We start from the raw sequence: 13,972 nt of genomic DNA, 5'->3' as shown, positions 1-13,972 counted from the left end.
TATTTCTGATGCTTTCAAATCTGGATCAGCTAATCACAGTAGGAAACTAGTGTAAACGACAATTCACCAAAGCAATCAAAGCTGTTTTGATAGCAACTCTACTGGATTATATATTGTGCCCCCCTCCCAACCACCACCAAATTCATGTCCATCCAGAATCTGTGAATGTGATCTTACCTGAAAGTAGGGTCTTTGCAGATGTATCAAGCTAAAATGAAGTGATACTGAATTAGGGTGAGCCTTAATCCAATGACTAGAATCCTAAGGAGAGGGACATTCAGAGACACTCTCAGAGAAGATGACGATGTGAAGACAGAGGCAGGATTGGAGTCACATCTCTATACACTGAGGAATGGCAAGGATTGCCGATACCCACTAGAAGCTAGAAGAGGTAAGGAATTTTATTTTAGATCAACATCTTGATTTTGTGTTCCTGGCCTTCAGAACTGTGAAAGGATACATTTCTGTTGTGAAGTCATCCAGTGTGTGGATGTCTAGGAAACTGACACAGGCATCAAATTCATGATGAAATATTCCTGCAGGAAATCTTATATGGGGTATTTAAGTACCACGGAAGTTAGGCTGCAATGGTACCTTGGGTAGCTCGACAAAGCTAGTGTTTTTCTTCCACCCAACTTTCTTCTCTTTCCTTGGAAACAGCCAAGGAACTCCTCTGGCACGTTCCTTCTTCTGTCTTAAAAGTCACAGCATTTTGTAGAATTCCATCTTTCTGGATGCTCCACTTTCAATGACACTTTCACTCCTATGGCTTCACATTTACCTTTTCTGTACAGTTCATTGTTATTCTAAAAAAACATAAAGTTTGCAGAGGACAGGAAATAATAGACAGGTTTCCCCACTCTCCAAAGATAGATTGTTCCTATTTGGTTTGATTTGGAAGGTTATTTTTGGGATCTGGAAATGTTATAACCATTCACTTACATGGAAATTTTTTTGTGTATACCTAGACCCACCTAATAATCTACCAAATCATACTGAATAGGAACGTTCTACTTTCAGATAGTGAGAGAACTATATAATAAACAGTAATGAGTCATCATCCAGATATTCCCTCTACCTTTCTGTACTTTCCCCTTTTCTGCTGTTTCCATGCCCATCACAGCCCTTGTACTCAATTTCCAAAGAAGGTGAGGTAGATGCAGAGGTTGCCCAGCCTGATTATAAACTTACTATAGGGTACAACACATAAGGTAAGAGTGGGGCTGAACTTTCAGAAGGGCAGGCAAGAATTATTATCCTCCAAGTAACTTGAGTTTCCCTAGTACTTCATTTCTGCATTTTAAGTATGCTCTTCCAGACTGAACCTATCCCATCATATTTGAGTTTTAAGCTAGAATTTTTTATGCCAGGGGCTGCTCTGATGGCGCAAGGGTTTAAGTCTCAGCACTATCAAGCTATTGGTAGCCACTGCAACACGAGTTCAATCCCCAGCCAGGGAGCTACCCACATGGCACAGCAGACCTTGCCTTTCTCACTCCCTGCTCCTTTCAGCAGTGTATTTCAGTCCCTCTGCCTGTTCTGTTCCCCACTCTGTCTTTGGTGAATCCTCTCACCCACCCCCCACACCTCTGGCCTGTACCCCAGCTCTTGTATACATAAATAGATAAATCTTTAAAAAAAAGGAATTTTTTACCCAAAATAATCTATAAATAGTAGAGTATGGGTTTACATAGCTGAGAGTATTGGTATAAACAGCTGAGATGGGTTTCAGCATCCTCCACTTCTAGACATACACATGCATTTCAAGTGAGACTCCCTTTCCTCTTCAGCTATCTTTCAGAATTGATTGTGCTTCTTCCCATCTGGCTTCGTAGACGGGGGATAATAGCTCAGGGCTAATACCTGTGCATGACTACAAATAGCTTTTCTGCTCCCTTTTGTTGCCTTTTGCCTCTTTATTATCCTATAAAGCTTCCAAACAGAGGATTTTGTGTTTTTTTTTTTTTTAAGAAATACTTATTAACTCTTGGCCATAGACTTCAACTTCCCAATTTCCCCTTGAACTTCATCTCTTCAATTAGGATTTCAAATTACAGATTATCTCTCAGGAACTGTTCTTGGTATAATTTAGAGTTCAGAAGATCATCAGGGAGACAAACAGAAATGCAAGTAAAATAACTTAAAGGTGTAAAAATATTCTTCTTTTGGTAGGACTGGCAGAATTACAAAGAATGGAAGAGGGATCATGTTGTTCTCACTTCTCGTTTGTTTTGGACCACAGGCTCCTTTCTGATTTAGAAGTCTTTCCTGCTCGGCATTTCAGTGATAATTCTCCCCATGGTCTACAGGATCCCTGTTCTCTTTGTTTCTATAGCAACAGTCCTGTGTTGCTTGGCTAGAAGCAATTTTCTGCTACTGTGGTGAAGCCCCATTTTTTCATTCCTTTCTCCCTAGTTGCCTTAGTAACAGCCTCTCCTTCTTCTGGTCTCTCAGTGGTAAATTCCAACTCCCCCACCTCTTTTTTTCCTCTCTGTAGTAACAGTCACCTGGTCATGAGTTGGACAGTGCTTTTCCATCTGTGAGTGAACATACTTTGTTATGGTTAGATTGGCATCATGAAATTAGCCTCCCTTTTGCTTTATTTGCATCATTTCTCTGGCCTGCCATCTTTCTGGTGGTTGCCATGGTAACTGTACCCTCTGAAAGTCTCTAGGCAAAGACTCTACAGTTAACAACCATCATGTGAGAGTGTCTGCCAATATGTGGATACACATCTCGATTTAAAACCCAGCCCCAGGCGGTTACCACAAATTGGAGCAAACAAGGCTTTTGATCAAAGCAGGCTGGATTGAGAAAAGGAGGTACAGGGACCAGAACTGGGATCTGGTATCCTCCAAACAATACATGTGACTGTAAGATTTAGGCTGCATCTGAAAGAGTTGTCATTATGCTGATGTGATCCAAGTGATTGAGAAATGTTTTGGCAGCCATTCCAGGCAGCCCTATCATATACCCTAAACTTCCAGGAGTGACTCCTCTGTCCCAAGGGATCCTCTTGATATGTCCTGGGAGCTGGACAGAGTCATGTAATCTCAGGGAGAAAGCAATTAGAACTGTTAAGTTGGCTAAAAGGGGTTAGTACAATAGGTATTTAGGCACTTTTACACATTAGTGAAAATGTCTCTGCCCTTAGGCTGCTGCTCTTACCTCTTTAGTGAGGCAGATGGGGTGTTATTATTATAATAATATGAAGTGTTCAACAAATGGTGCTTGTTATGTGCCAGGGCATTGTAGCAGGCACTTTTCAGACATTACTTCATTTTCTCCTTATGGCAATCCCGAGAGATATTTAAAGATAAGAAAAGGAATCCTAAGAAGTAAAGCTAATTTTTGAATGTCATATGGCTGATAAGTGGCAGAGTTGGGATTTGAACCCTGGTACATGGTTCCAAAACCCATTTTTAAGGGTTGATGGATGTGGTGAATGTTGGCTCCTTCTGGTCCTACTTTTCCTCCCTCCCACATTAGTCTAAGGGTTGCTACTACTTTATCCTTTCTGCTTTCGGTATTTCCCCTCTTCATATTTTATGGGTTTATTTGCTTGTTTTTTCTCAGTGGTCACATGTCTTGCATTCTCTCTTTCTCTTTTTTAAAGATTTATTTTTATTTATGCACGGCAGAACTGGGTTGCAGGCCAGAGGTGCAGCAAAGAGAGGATTCACCAGAGACAAAGTGGGGAGCAGAACAGGCAGATCTACTGAAATACACTGCTGAGGGGAGCAGCGGGCGAGACAGGAGAGGTCTGCTGAGCCATGTGGGTAGCTCCTGGCTGGGGATGAACTGCGGATATCTTCATAGGGCTGAGACTTAACCCTCTGCGCCACCAAGGAGGCTCACCTCTTGCATTCTCTTACCATAGGGATTCATCGTGCCTTCTGATTGTGTCTGAATTGGTGTTGCCAGAGGAAAACACTAGAGCAGCCTTGCCTGAGAACTGGGCAGATTTGCTCCTGGGGAATGCTACACGTCTGAATTCGCTGGCTCCAACGTAAGACAGACAAGCAATTCTCCTCTTCATTTAACAAGAGTGTCTATTCCGTACCAGGCACTGTGCTAGGAGCTGAATACAGAGCAACAACCTAGGCAGACTCTGTCTCTTTCCTTTATGGAGCCAACAGCTTTCAGTGAAAATCAGACAATAGACTACAGGACAATACGTATTTTGTATCGAAATGAGTGCTATGAAACAAAAGAAGTGTGCCCCTAAAGAAAGAATACTAGCAATAGATAAGACTGCCGTGCTCTCCTTAAAAGAGAAGGCAGGCGGACGGTCTGACACCAGTAAGCGGATGACAGGCACGTCCCGAGCGTCTGAAGCTCCGCGCTCTTGCTGCGGCTGCCAGCGCCTCTGCTTCCTCCCCGCAAAGCCGGAGGTTTACGCATGCGCACTGACGGTTGCCATGGGGACAGCTGCCCCGCGCAAGCGCAAATGTTTTCAAGATGGCGGCGGCGGCAGCAGCACGAGCAGTTTCTTTGGGACCTGGGCTCTCGGGCCTGCGACCGGCGCTGCCACTTGTAGTGATTCTCGGGGCCACGGGCACCGGCAAGTCCACCCTGGCGTTGCAGCTCGGCCAGCGGCTCGGTGGCGAGATCGTCAGTGCTGACTCCATGCAGGTACGGCAGTGCGATGCGCCCCCAGCCTGTGAACCCCCGAAGCCCTGCGCCTTCCTCTGGGCGGGTGGATACCCTGTCGCAGGACCGTGGCGGGTGAACCCCGAGGCTTGTAGCGCGGAGGGATGAGAGAAGAGAACCCATAATTACTAGACACCTACCTTATGCCAGACACAGTGCCAGCTGTTTCACTTTCATCTTGTTTACTTCTTACGACATTACCGTTCGGTAGATACTATTATTATCTTCATTACAGGTCGGGGAATTGACCTAGGGAGGGGAAACCGTTCTGCATGTCATAGAGAATAAATGGAGGAGATAGTATTTAACCCTACAAGGTTGACCACAGGTATCCGGAATGAAAATCGTTCCAGAACTTTCGCTATTTTAAGGTCACCCAGCGAAACCAGAATAAATATGTTATCATTTATGATTATCTGCAGAGGAAATGAAACAATGTGAGAATGGAACAGAGTGAATCGTCAGGAGACCTGGATTCCAGCCCCAGATTTGTCACCAGCTACGTGGCCTTAACAATGTCGGCTTTTGTTGTTGTTTTATTTATCTGTAAAGTGAAGAAAATGGCATCTACCCCACAGGGGGTCCTTAATAAGTAAGATCATGAGTATTAGAATGAAGAGCAGTGTGATCTGTTCTGAAGAACAAATGCTTATTGAAATGGAGATTTAATTTTTAACCTACTTGGTTGAAGAGATTTAATTTTTTATCTGCTGAGAGCTGAAGAGGCATTGTCCTCTTTCTTGAGTGGAGGAAGGGTTGCCCATGAGTGTAGTACACTTCATACCTGGGAGCACTTGTACTCAGATTGAGAGAGTGACATTTTGGGTAAGCCTTTGATGGAGGAATTACAAGGGCTATTTGTTGAGAATTTACAGTTTTGAGTTGTGTTTTTTTTTTTAAATAAGATTTTTATTTATTTATATTTGCACAGAAGAACTTATATATAGGCCAGAGGTGTAGAGGGGATGAGAGGATTCACCAGAGACAGAGTGGGGCGCAGAACAGGTGGATCGACTGAAATACACTGCTGAGGGGAGCAGCGGGCAAAACAGGAGAGGTCTGCTGCTCCCCTTAGCAGTGTATTTCAGTCGATCCACCTGTTCTGCGCCCCTCTCTGTCTCTGGTGAATGTGGGTCACCTCACTGTCCAGGGATCAAACTCAGAGCATGATCTCCGGCCATTGCAGCATGATGATAGCACTGAGACTTAATCTCTAGGCCACCAGGGAGGCCCAGTTTTGAGTTTTCACATAGACTCAACAAGGAAGGACAGTCCTTCCCACTGCACCTATTAAACCTTTGGTCATAACTTCTACCCTCATCAGTTAATTGGGGTGACAGGACTGTCAACATACATGAAATTATTAGGATAATTAAACAACTACCTTTTTTAATATTAAAAGAGCAGGTTTATTAGGAAAGGGGACAGAAGAATAAGGGACACTTGCATAGACACAAGCGGGCAGGAAGAGCTGTCCCGATAAGGACAGGTTTGCTGAGAGAGGCCTGCATGGCCACAGGCGGGTGGCCTTGAGAGCTGCCTCTGCTGAGGGAGGTCAGTGCAGAGAAGCTCCTGCATGGTGCAGGTGATGGGCAGGCAGGAAGGCTGCTGCCCTGCAGAGGGAGAGAATTGGTGAAAAAAAAAAAAAAAAACCCTGCATAGGCACAGGTGAGCAGAGGGACTGCTGCTAAACAACTACTTTTTGCCACCTACTTTGTGCCACTTCAGGAGACAGACTGTAGATGAAATCTCAGTCATGTCTTTTCTAATGTGACTTTAACCTAACTTCTTTGACTCTCTGTTCTTTTGTAAAATAGGAAGAACAGTATCAGTAACAACATTGTGATAATTAGGTGATGATAAAGTGTGTTAATGTATGGCACATAGTAAGTGCTAAAAATGTGGTAGTTGCTATTTTTTTTGCAAGGTTCTTTTGGAGAAACAAAACCATATCTCTAGCTTCAAGGAGTTTTTTTCCTTCTACACATGAAACAAAGCAGAGTTAAGTATTTGAATTGAGACATCGATGATGCTTTGCCAGGTGGTCAGGGTCAAGAGGAGAGAGACTATAAGTGATAGATTTTATGATAAATCATAGAATTTCTGAGAAGGTCGAAATTAAAGAAGTCTGGTATAGTTATGTAAAGCTTTCTGAAAAAGGACTTGAAGTCCTTTGATAAGAAAGAAGACATCAAGGAAATGTTCAGGTATGGTGTAATAATAGATATTTGGTCTGATACTTTGGAGACTTGAGTAGTATAGCTGTAAGTAAGATGGGACTAATACTGATTGTATCTAAGGTCCATTCTAGTCTTAATGCTCTGTAGTTTTTATAATTTTGAATTGGCGTGGTGTTAGTGGGACTAGAGGGGAAGAGAAAGATGTAACATTTCGAAGGTAGTATGGTACCATATGAGTTGGACTCTGATTTGTGAAAAGAAGAGAGTGTGCATTGTGATTCAGGATGCAGGTTTGTGTGCCTGGGAGAATATGCCTGGAAGTCAGAAAGATCTGGTGGGGGCACAGAAGGAGTGGCAGTGCTTCATCCAAGGGGAAAGTGATGTATGGAGAACATAATAGGTATGATCCCACTTCAGACACTTGCTCTTGTTTTCTCTGGTAGAATCCCTTGCCCTGTAACCAAGTGGCTCACTTGCTCTCTACATTCAGGTCTCTACTTAGATGTCACCTTATTCAAGGCCTTCACTTACCATCCTATTTAAAATAACATACCCTGGCTTCCTAGCACCACCTCCTTCCCATATGCCACACATAATCCTTGTCAGGAAAGTGTTCTCAATAAATCATCTTAATTTTACATCAGTTTTCAAGTGAGTTAGTGAGTTCTGGCAATGATGGTTGGGTGTAGTTCTTCATTAGCCATTGTCCATATCTTGGAAATGTTTCTTTTTTTTTGTTTTAAGATTTATTTATTATGCATATAAGAACTGGGGTACAGGCCAGAGGTGTGGGGGGTGAGAGGATTCACCAGATACAGAGTGGGGAACAGAATAGGCAGACTGACTGAAATACACTTCTGAGGAGAACAGCAGATAAGGCAGGAGAGGTCTGATGTGTCATGTGGGTAGCTCTCTGGCTGGCTAGGGATCGAACTTGTGCTGTAGAGGCTGAGTATAGCTTCACAGTGCTGTGCTTAATCCCTTGCGCCACCAGGGAGGTCCCCTCAGAAATGTTTCTTTACTCATTGTTATAATACCACAGGGTTCAAGTTACTAAAGTTCTTTCTTGCTGGCTGTAAAATAGGCCATATCAGCATGACATTGCGCCTCATACAGTGCTGACAATATGGTACATCCTTAATATTTGATGAAATGTTTGTTGAGCTACTTTACTAAAATGGTGCATCTTGACCTATTTAGATTCTTCCTGTGGTTATAAGTAACTAGAATGAGAGAATTAAATTTCTTTTATCCTTGTACGCCATGCAGATTAATTAATGGCTGAAAAACACTGAAGATTATTGAGCTTTCTGATGACTCAATAATGGCTACCGGTTATGTTTAATTTGAATTAAACAGGATCTTTGAAACATTTCCTTTTGGGCCCCACTAGAAAACTTTTGACCTTAGATTTTTTCAGTCTAAGTAGTGAAATAAAGTATCCCTGCCCTATTTGCTATGGTGTATGCATAGTTCTTACTACCTTTGCTCACCATGCCCTTGTTAGGGTAATGTTCTGTGTGATTGCTTTTTTAGCCAATGGAAGAAGATCAATCTATTTAGTGACTTGAGGTTGACTCCAAAGTTTTTGTTAAGCATGTGAACAAAATGACATTCTTTATGTTACATCATCAGTTCCTTGAAATAACATTTTAAATTTTGAATAAATCCACAGGAAGAATAACAACAACAATGAACAAATTCAGTTTCTATAGCACTGTTTATAAAATGCTTACATATGCTTCTTTATCCTCATAATACACTTAGAAGGTAGATATTATTATTAATATCATTTCACAGTAAGTAACAGAGCTGTAGTTGAGCAGAAGTTTCTAACTTTCTGTGCCCAGTGCCTGATCCACTACACAAAACCATCACACCTTTAGGAGATGTGGGATTCATTCATTAGAGAGTATCTCTTAATTTGTATGCCACACTTTTTCATGGGAGTCTGCTACATTTTGATCAGGATATGAAATGTAGTTTAGGATTCATATTGTGAATTAAACTGTGACTTCTTAGTGATGTCTGTGAAATGGAGTGTTGAGCTGGGTGGTGGCCATGTGATGTGTTGCTTAGGGGTGTCAGACTTGCTGAAGCTAGGAGATATAATTTAATGCCATTGATTTAGTGATAGATAGAATGTTTACTGGAACAAAGGGGAAACTTGGCTTTGTGGAGAGACTAGACAGAGCAGTAAACTTCTTGTAATGGCCATACAGTCCAAAGGGTGACCAAATGGAAAGTGTGATAATTAGAGACTTTTCACGTTTCCATATTGGTCTTTGTAAAAACCAATGCTTGCATTTTAATAATGCCTTTTGGGATGCTACCCAGATTTTTTTTTTTTGTTTAAATTTCGAAGTGCCCTCGTAACTCAAAAAGAATTTAAAACAGTGCCTTGAATCTTGTCTTGCACCTCAAACTTTGTCATCTCTTTGGCCTACTTTAAATATAGGATCATCTCAAGGCAACCCCTATTGGGTACTTGCCATCCAGGGAGAGTGCTTGTTTTTTTTAAACATGGAATAAGTAAGCATTTTAAGTATTGCAGTAGCTTCTTTGAGGTAAAACCACAATGGAGTGTTAAGGGTTGTGTGTGTAGGGTGAAGATATTGTCATGGAAATGATAGACAATGGTTTGCTTCTGTAGCCATGTAACATCTGAAGACCCTACCTGACCTCATTCTCATATACGTGATTTCTTGAGGGCAGTAAGAACTATTCTCTGAGGGATGGGCCCTTTGATTTGAGATTTCTTTTCGGCTCTACTTTGGATTTCTGCATGGCAGGTCTGACAAAAGTAAGAAACAATATTTGTGCTTAATTTTCGGAGTTACTCAGCCTGCAGTTTCACAAATTGTAGAAAGATAAATATTCCCAGTCAGCAGTAAGAATCTAAATTCAAGGAGGTACAGGTAATACCATCCTTGTTTTCCAGGATGGAAAAACTGAGGTACAGAAAGATTAACGAGCAGACTAGAGATCAAACTGCAAAACACTTGCACACCTGGGAACTGGATCTGGGTCTTCTAACTCATGTGTAGGGCTTGATAAATTGCAGGAAGATGATACTGAAGGTCTTCTTTTCAGCCTGAGTCTGTTTCTTGGCATGTAAATTCAAGGTACAGTGCATCGCCTTCAGTGATTAGATGAAACATTGTACTGAGAACTTGAAGGCACTTGCCAAAAGATGTACAATGACTGCCCGGAAATACAGACTACCACCTATATTCCAAGTCTTCCATATACGTTTATTTTATTTTAATTTTTTAAAAGATTTATTTATATATACAAGAACTGGGGTGTAAGCGGGGGGTGCAGGGAGGTGAGAGGATTCACCAGAGAGAGTGGGGAGCAGAACAGGCAGATCTACTGAAATACACTCCTGAGGGGAGCAACGGATGAGACAGGGGAGGTCTGCTGCGCCAAGTGGGTTGCTTCCTGACCGGGAATGGAACTCATGCTGCAGTGGCTGACAGTAGCTTGATAGTGCTTTCTTTTACCCCTGCACCACCAGGGAGGCCCCTCCATACAGGTTTATAGAGAGGAAGTATCTCTAATGCCTTAGTTCTCCAAGTCCTGTGGGGAAGCAGTAGTCATACATAGGGGCACAGTTCCCTTTGTGTTTGTCTAAGCCTATAAGAGGAGAAGTAAATGATTCTTGGCAGTCTGACTCGTAAGCAGGCTGTGTGTTGTCTAATAGATGTGGTGTTCTATGTTCTTTTTGTCTGCTTTGGAACATAAATCAGGAGCAGATTTTTTTTTTTTTTTTTTTTGCCAAAGGACTGTCTGACGGTACTCAAGGGAGATCTGGGATGCGTGGGGGAGGGATATGAAAAAAGAGAAGGGATAGTGGATCACAGTGGCATACTAGGACATGAAATAAGTCACAGAAACCTGTTAATCTGGAGATTGGGATAGGTGGCTATCCAGAGTGTTTGCTACAACTGACAAGGTAGTCTTTTAAAAAAGGATTGAGCCTGACAAGAGACTAAGAAGGAAATGTAACAATTTTTGAATCATCTTAAATTATGTGATGAGTGTTTAGGTCCTTTGGTTCATCTCCATTGTGAGTGAATATAGTTTTCTGTTTGATGGCAGTGTTAAACTTGCATGGGACACATATATATATTCGTGGATTGTTTTTCAGTTATGTGATGAACTTTGGAGCCAAACTTCCTGTGTTATGTAAGGAAAGAGAAGTGACCACTGACCAAATGGCAAGCCAAAGAAGAGCCCAGATGGGGACTTGCAGATTCAGATTTGTGAGGATGAAGTACTGAAGCTTCAGTGTCTGGAACAGGGTGTTGAGATAGCTCCACTTCAAAAAGGAATGTATGTTTAAGGGGTTAAAGTTACTTGGGGTGTGTAAGAAATCACTTAGGTGTTCTGTATGTACTCTAGTGTGGCTTATATGAATTGGTTTTGTTTTTTTTTTTTTTTTAAAGATTTATTTATTTATGCATACAAGAACTGGGGTAAAGGCCAGACGTGTGTGGAGGGGGGATGGGAGGATTCACCAGAGACAGAGTGGGGAACAGAACAGGCAGACTGACTGAAATACACTGCTGAGGGGAGCAGTGGGTGAGTCGAGAGGTCTGCTGCCCCATGTGGGTAGCTCCCTGGCCGTGGATCGAACTCCTGCTGCAGTGGCTGAGGTTAGCTTCATAGGTTGTGTCTTAATCCCTTGTGCCACCAGGTCAGCCCAGGAAAACTATTCTTGATGAAAGAACAGCATGGTCAAATAAAAAGAAGAGTAAAAGTGTATGGTATGTTTTCAAGAAATGATCAACAACCATACTTGAGGGACAGTAGTGAGAGGTGAAACTAGAAATACAGACCCTGGGAAGAAGTTGTAGAGGCACGCTATGAGGTATGGGTTTTTAAACAGGGAAGTGATAGTAAATCTGTTTCATAAAGTAGTTTTTAAAAAAAAAATTTTTTTTTAAAGATTTATTTATTTTTACAAGAACCGGGGTACATGCTAGATGTGTGGGAGGGTGAGAGGATTCACCAGAGACTGAGCAGGGAACAGAACAGGCAGACTGACTGAAATATACTGCTGAAGGGAGCAGCGGGCGAGATAGGAGAAGTCTGCCACACCATGTGGGTTGCTCCGTGGCCGGCGGGGATCAAATCTGCACTGCAGAGGCTGCAGACAGCTTCACAGTGCTGTGTTCAACTGCCTGCGCCACCAGGGAGGCCCCCCCAAATTATTTTAAAGATTTATTTATTTATGCATACAAGAACTGGGATGTAGGCCAGAGGTGCAGGGTGGGGGTGAGAGGATTTGTCAGGTAAAGTGGGAAGCAGAACAGACAGATCTACTGAAATACACTACTGAGGGGAGCAGCAGTCAAGACAGGAGAGGTCCGCTGCTCTTTTGTAGACTGTCTCAATTAGATTTGTCTGATGTTTTCTCATGGGATTTCGGGAAAGCATACCACAGACGTAAAGTGTTATTCTTGTTGTGTCATATCAGGGTATAATATCAACATAGCATGATACCAGCATGACTTACTGGTTGTCAACCTTAATCATTTGGTTGAGGTTGTGTCTGCCAGGGTCTTCCACTGTAAAGTCATGTTTTTTTCTGTTCTATATACTCTGTTAGAAATGATTTGCTGGGTACAGTCAGAAGTGTGGGAGGGTGAGAGAATTCACCAGAGCCAGAGCAGGGAGCAGAACAGGCAGAAGGACTGAAGTACACTGCTGAGGGGAGCAGCGGGCGGCAGGAGAGGTCTGCGCGCCATGAGGAACCCTCACCCGGTGGCCGGGGATCGAACCAGCGCTGCAGAGGCTGTGGGCAGCTTCGCAACCCAGCACTCAACCGCTGCGCCACCAGGGGAGGCCCAAGGTTTTTTTTTTTTAGATTTATTTATGCATACAAGAGATGGAGTACAGGCCAGAGGTGTGGGTAGGGGTGAGAGGATCCACTGGAGACAGAGTGGGGAACAAAACAAGCAGATTGACTGAAATACAGCAGGCAAGTCAGGAGAGGTCTGCTGCGCCATGTGGGTAGCTCCCTGGCTGGGGATCGAACTCCTGCCACACTGGCTGCGGACAGCTCCTTAGGTTGCGCCACCAGGGAGGCCCTTCACCCACTAGTTTTAACATTTATCAGTAGATCTTTCCTGCTGCAATTACTCTGATAATCGCCTTCATTTCCTTTATTTTTATGAATTGAAATGCTTCTGCAAAGATTTGACCCTATCCCCTATTTGTTTACATCATTTACTTACATCAGTATGGATATTTATTTCTTTGGGTTATAATCTGGTACCAAGTTGCTTTGTTGCTCAGATTATTCCAAATTTAGTTATTGGATGCTCTTTCACATGACTTTTGTGTTCTTTGGCATGTCCTCATGTTTGTTGGTTTGTTTAGTACTTCCTTACTATCTGGCACTACGAGATGCTCCTGATTTGTATTTGTCCTGGCTTGTATAAGTCCAAGAAACCACTATTTCTCCAAGGAGGCCTGGCGTGTCAGGTGTGCTTGTTGCTTCTTGGTATCATTGCTTCTGTTCCCATCAGGGAATGTATGTATATACACTAATCCATGTACAGACCAGGGGGAGACTTTCTGAGAAACCTGTTAGGTGGTTTTGTCATTATGGGAATTTCGTAGAGTGTAATTACACAGTCCTAGATGGTACAGCTTATATACACCTAGGCTGTGTGGTGTAACTTTTTGGGACCACAGTCACATATGTAATTTGTTATTGACTAAAATTTCATTAAGGAACATGTGACTGTATACATAAATATCCATATTTATTTCTGTGTTTGTGCATATATATATATATAAACTAGCATGAATTTTTAGCAAACCTCTGACTACTCTGGTACCACAAGGCTTGCTTGCTTAAGAGTAAGCAATCTGGCTCTCATTTTCTACATCTATCTACTCATTTGTGCAACCTGTAAAGTTTCAGCAGTTCAGTCTATGAGAAACAAATTTAATGTTTGTATAATTCTTTTTGATGGTTTTAGTTTCACTGTATCCAGTTATAATGTTGTTTTACAAAGTTACTAGGTCAATACCCCCGCCCCCTTCAGCATTGTTATGTCATACATTTGTAATACAGCTCAATTGTTGCAGTCTGCATTGGACCTGGGTTCCTCAGACATTCT

The 13,972-nt window shown here is 42.4% G+C and overlaps 1 protein-coding gene across 3 annotated transcripts in view; it reads left to right on the top strand.

The window, feature by feature from the left end:
* Positions 1–4,461: 4,461 nt before the first annotated feature.
* Positions 4,462–13,972, top strand: part of TRIT1 (tRNA isopentenyltransferase 1) — a gene marked incomplete at its 5' end in the record, with an annotated part of 34,599 nt that continues 25,088 nt past the window's right edge. For all 3 annotated transcript variants that reach the window (XM_084243446.1, XM_084243445.1, XM_084243444.1), the window contains one exon: positions 4,462–4,635. In XM_084243446.1, the coding sequence (XP_084099572.1) occupies positions 4,462–4,635 (174 nt within the window). The remainder of the gene's footprint in view (positions 4,636–13,972) is intronic.

This window comes from Talpa europaea, assembly GCF_964194135.1.
Source record: "Talpa europaea genome assembly, chromosome: 9".
Classification (NCBI taxonomy): domain Eukaryota; kingdom Metazoa; phylum Chordata; class Mammalia; order Eulipotyphla; family Talpidae; genus Talpa; species Talpa europaea.
The sequence above is the reverse complement of the archived record's forward strand: the minus strand, read 5'-3'. Positions and strand labels throughout refer to the sequence as shown.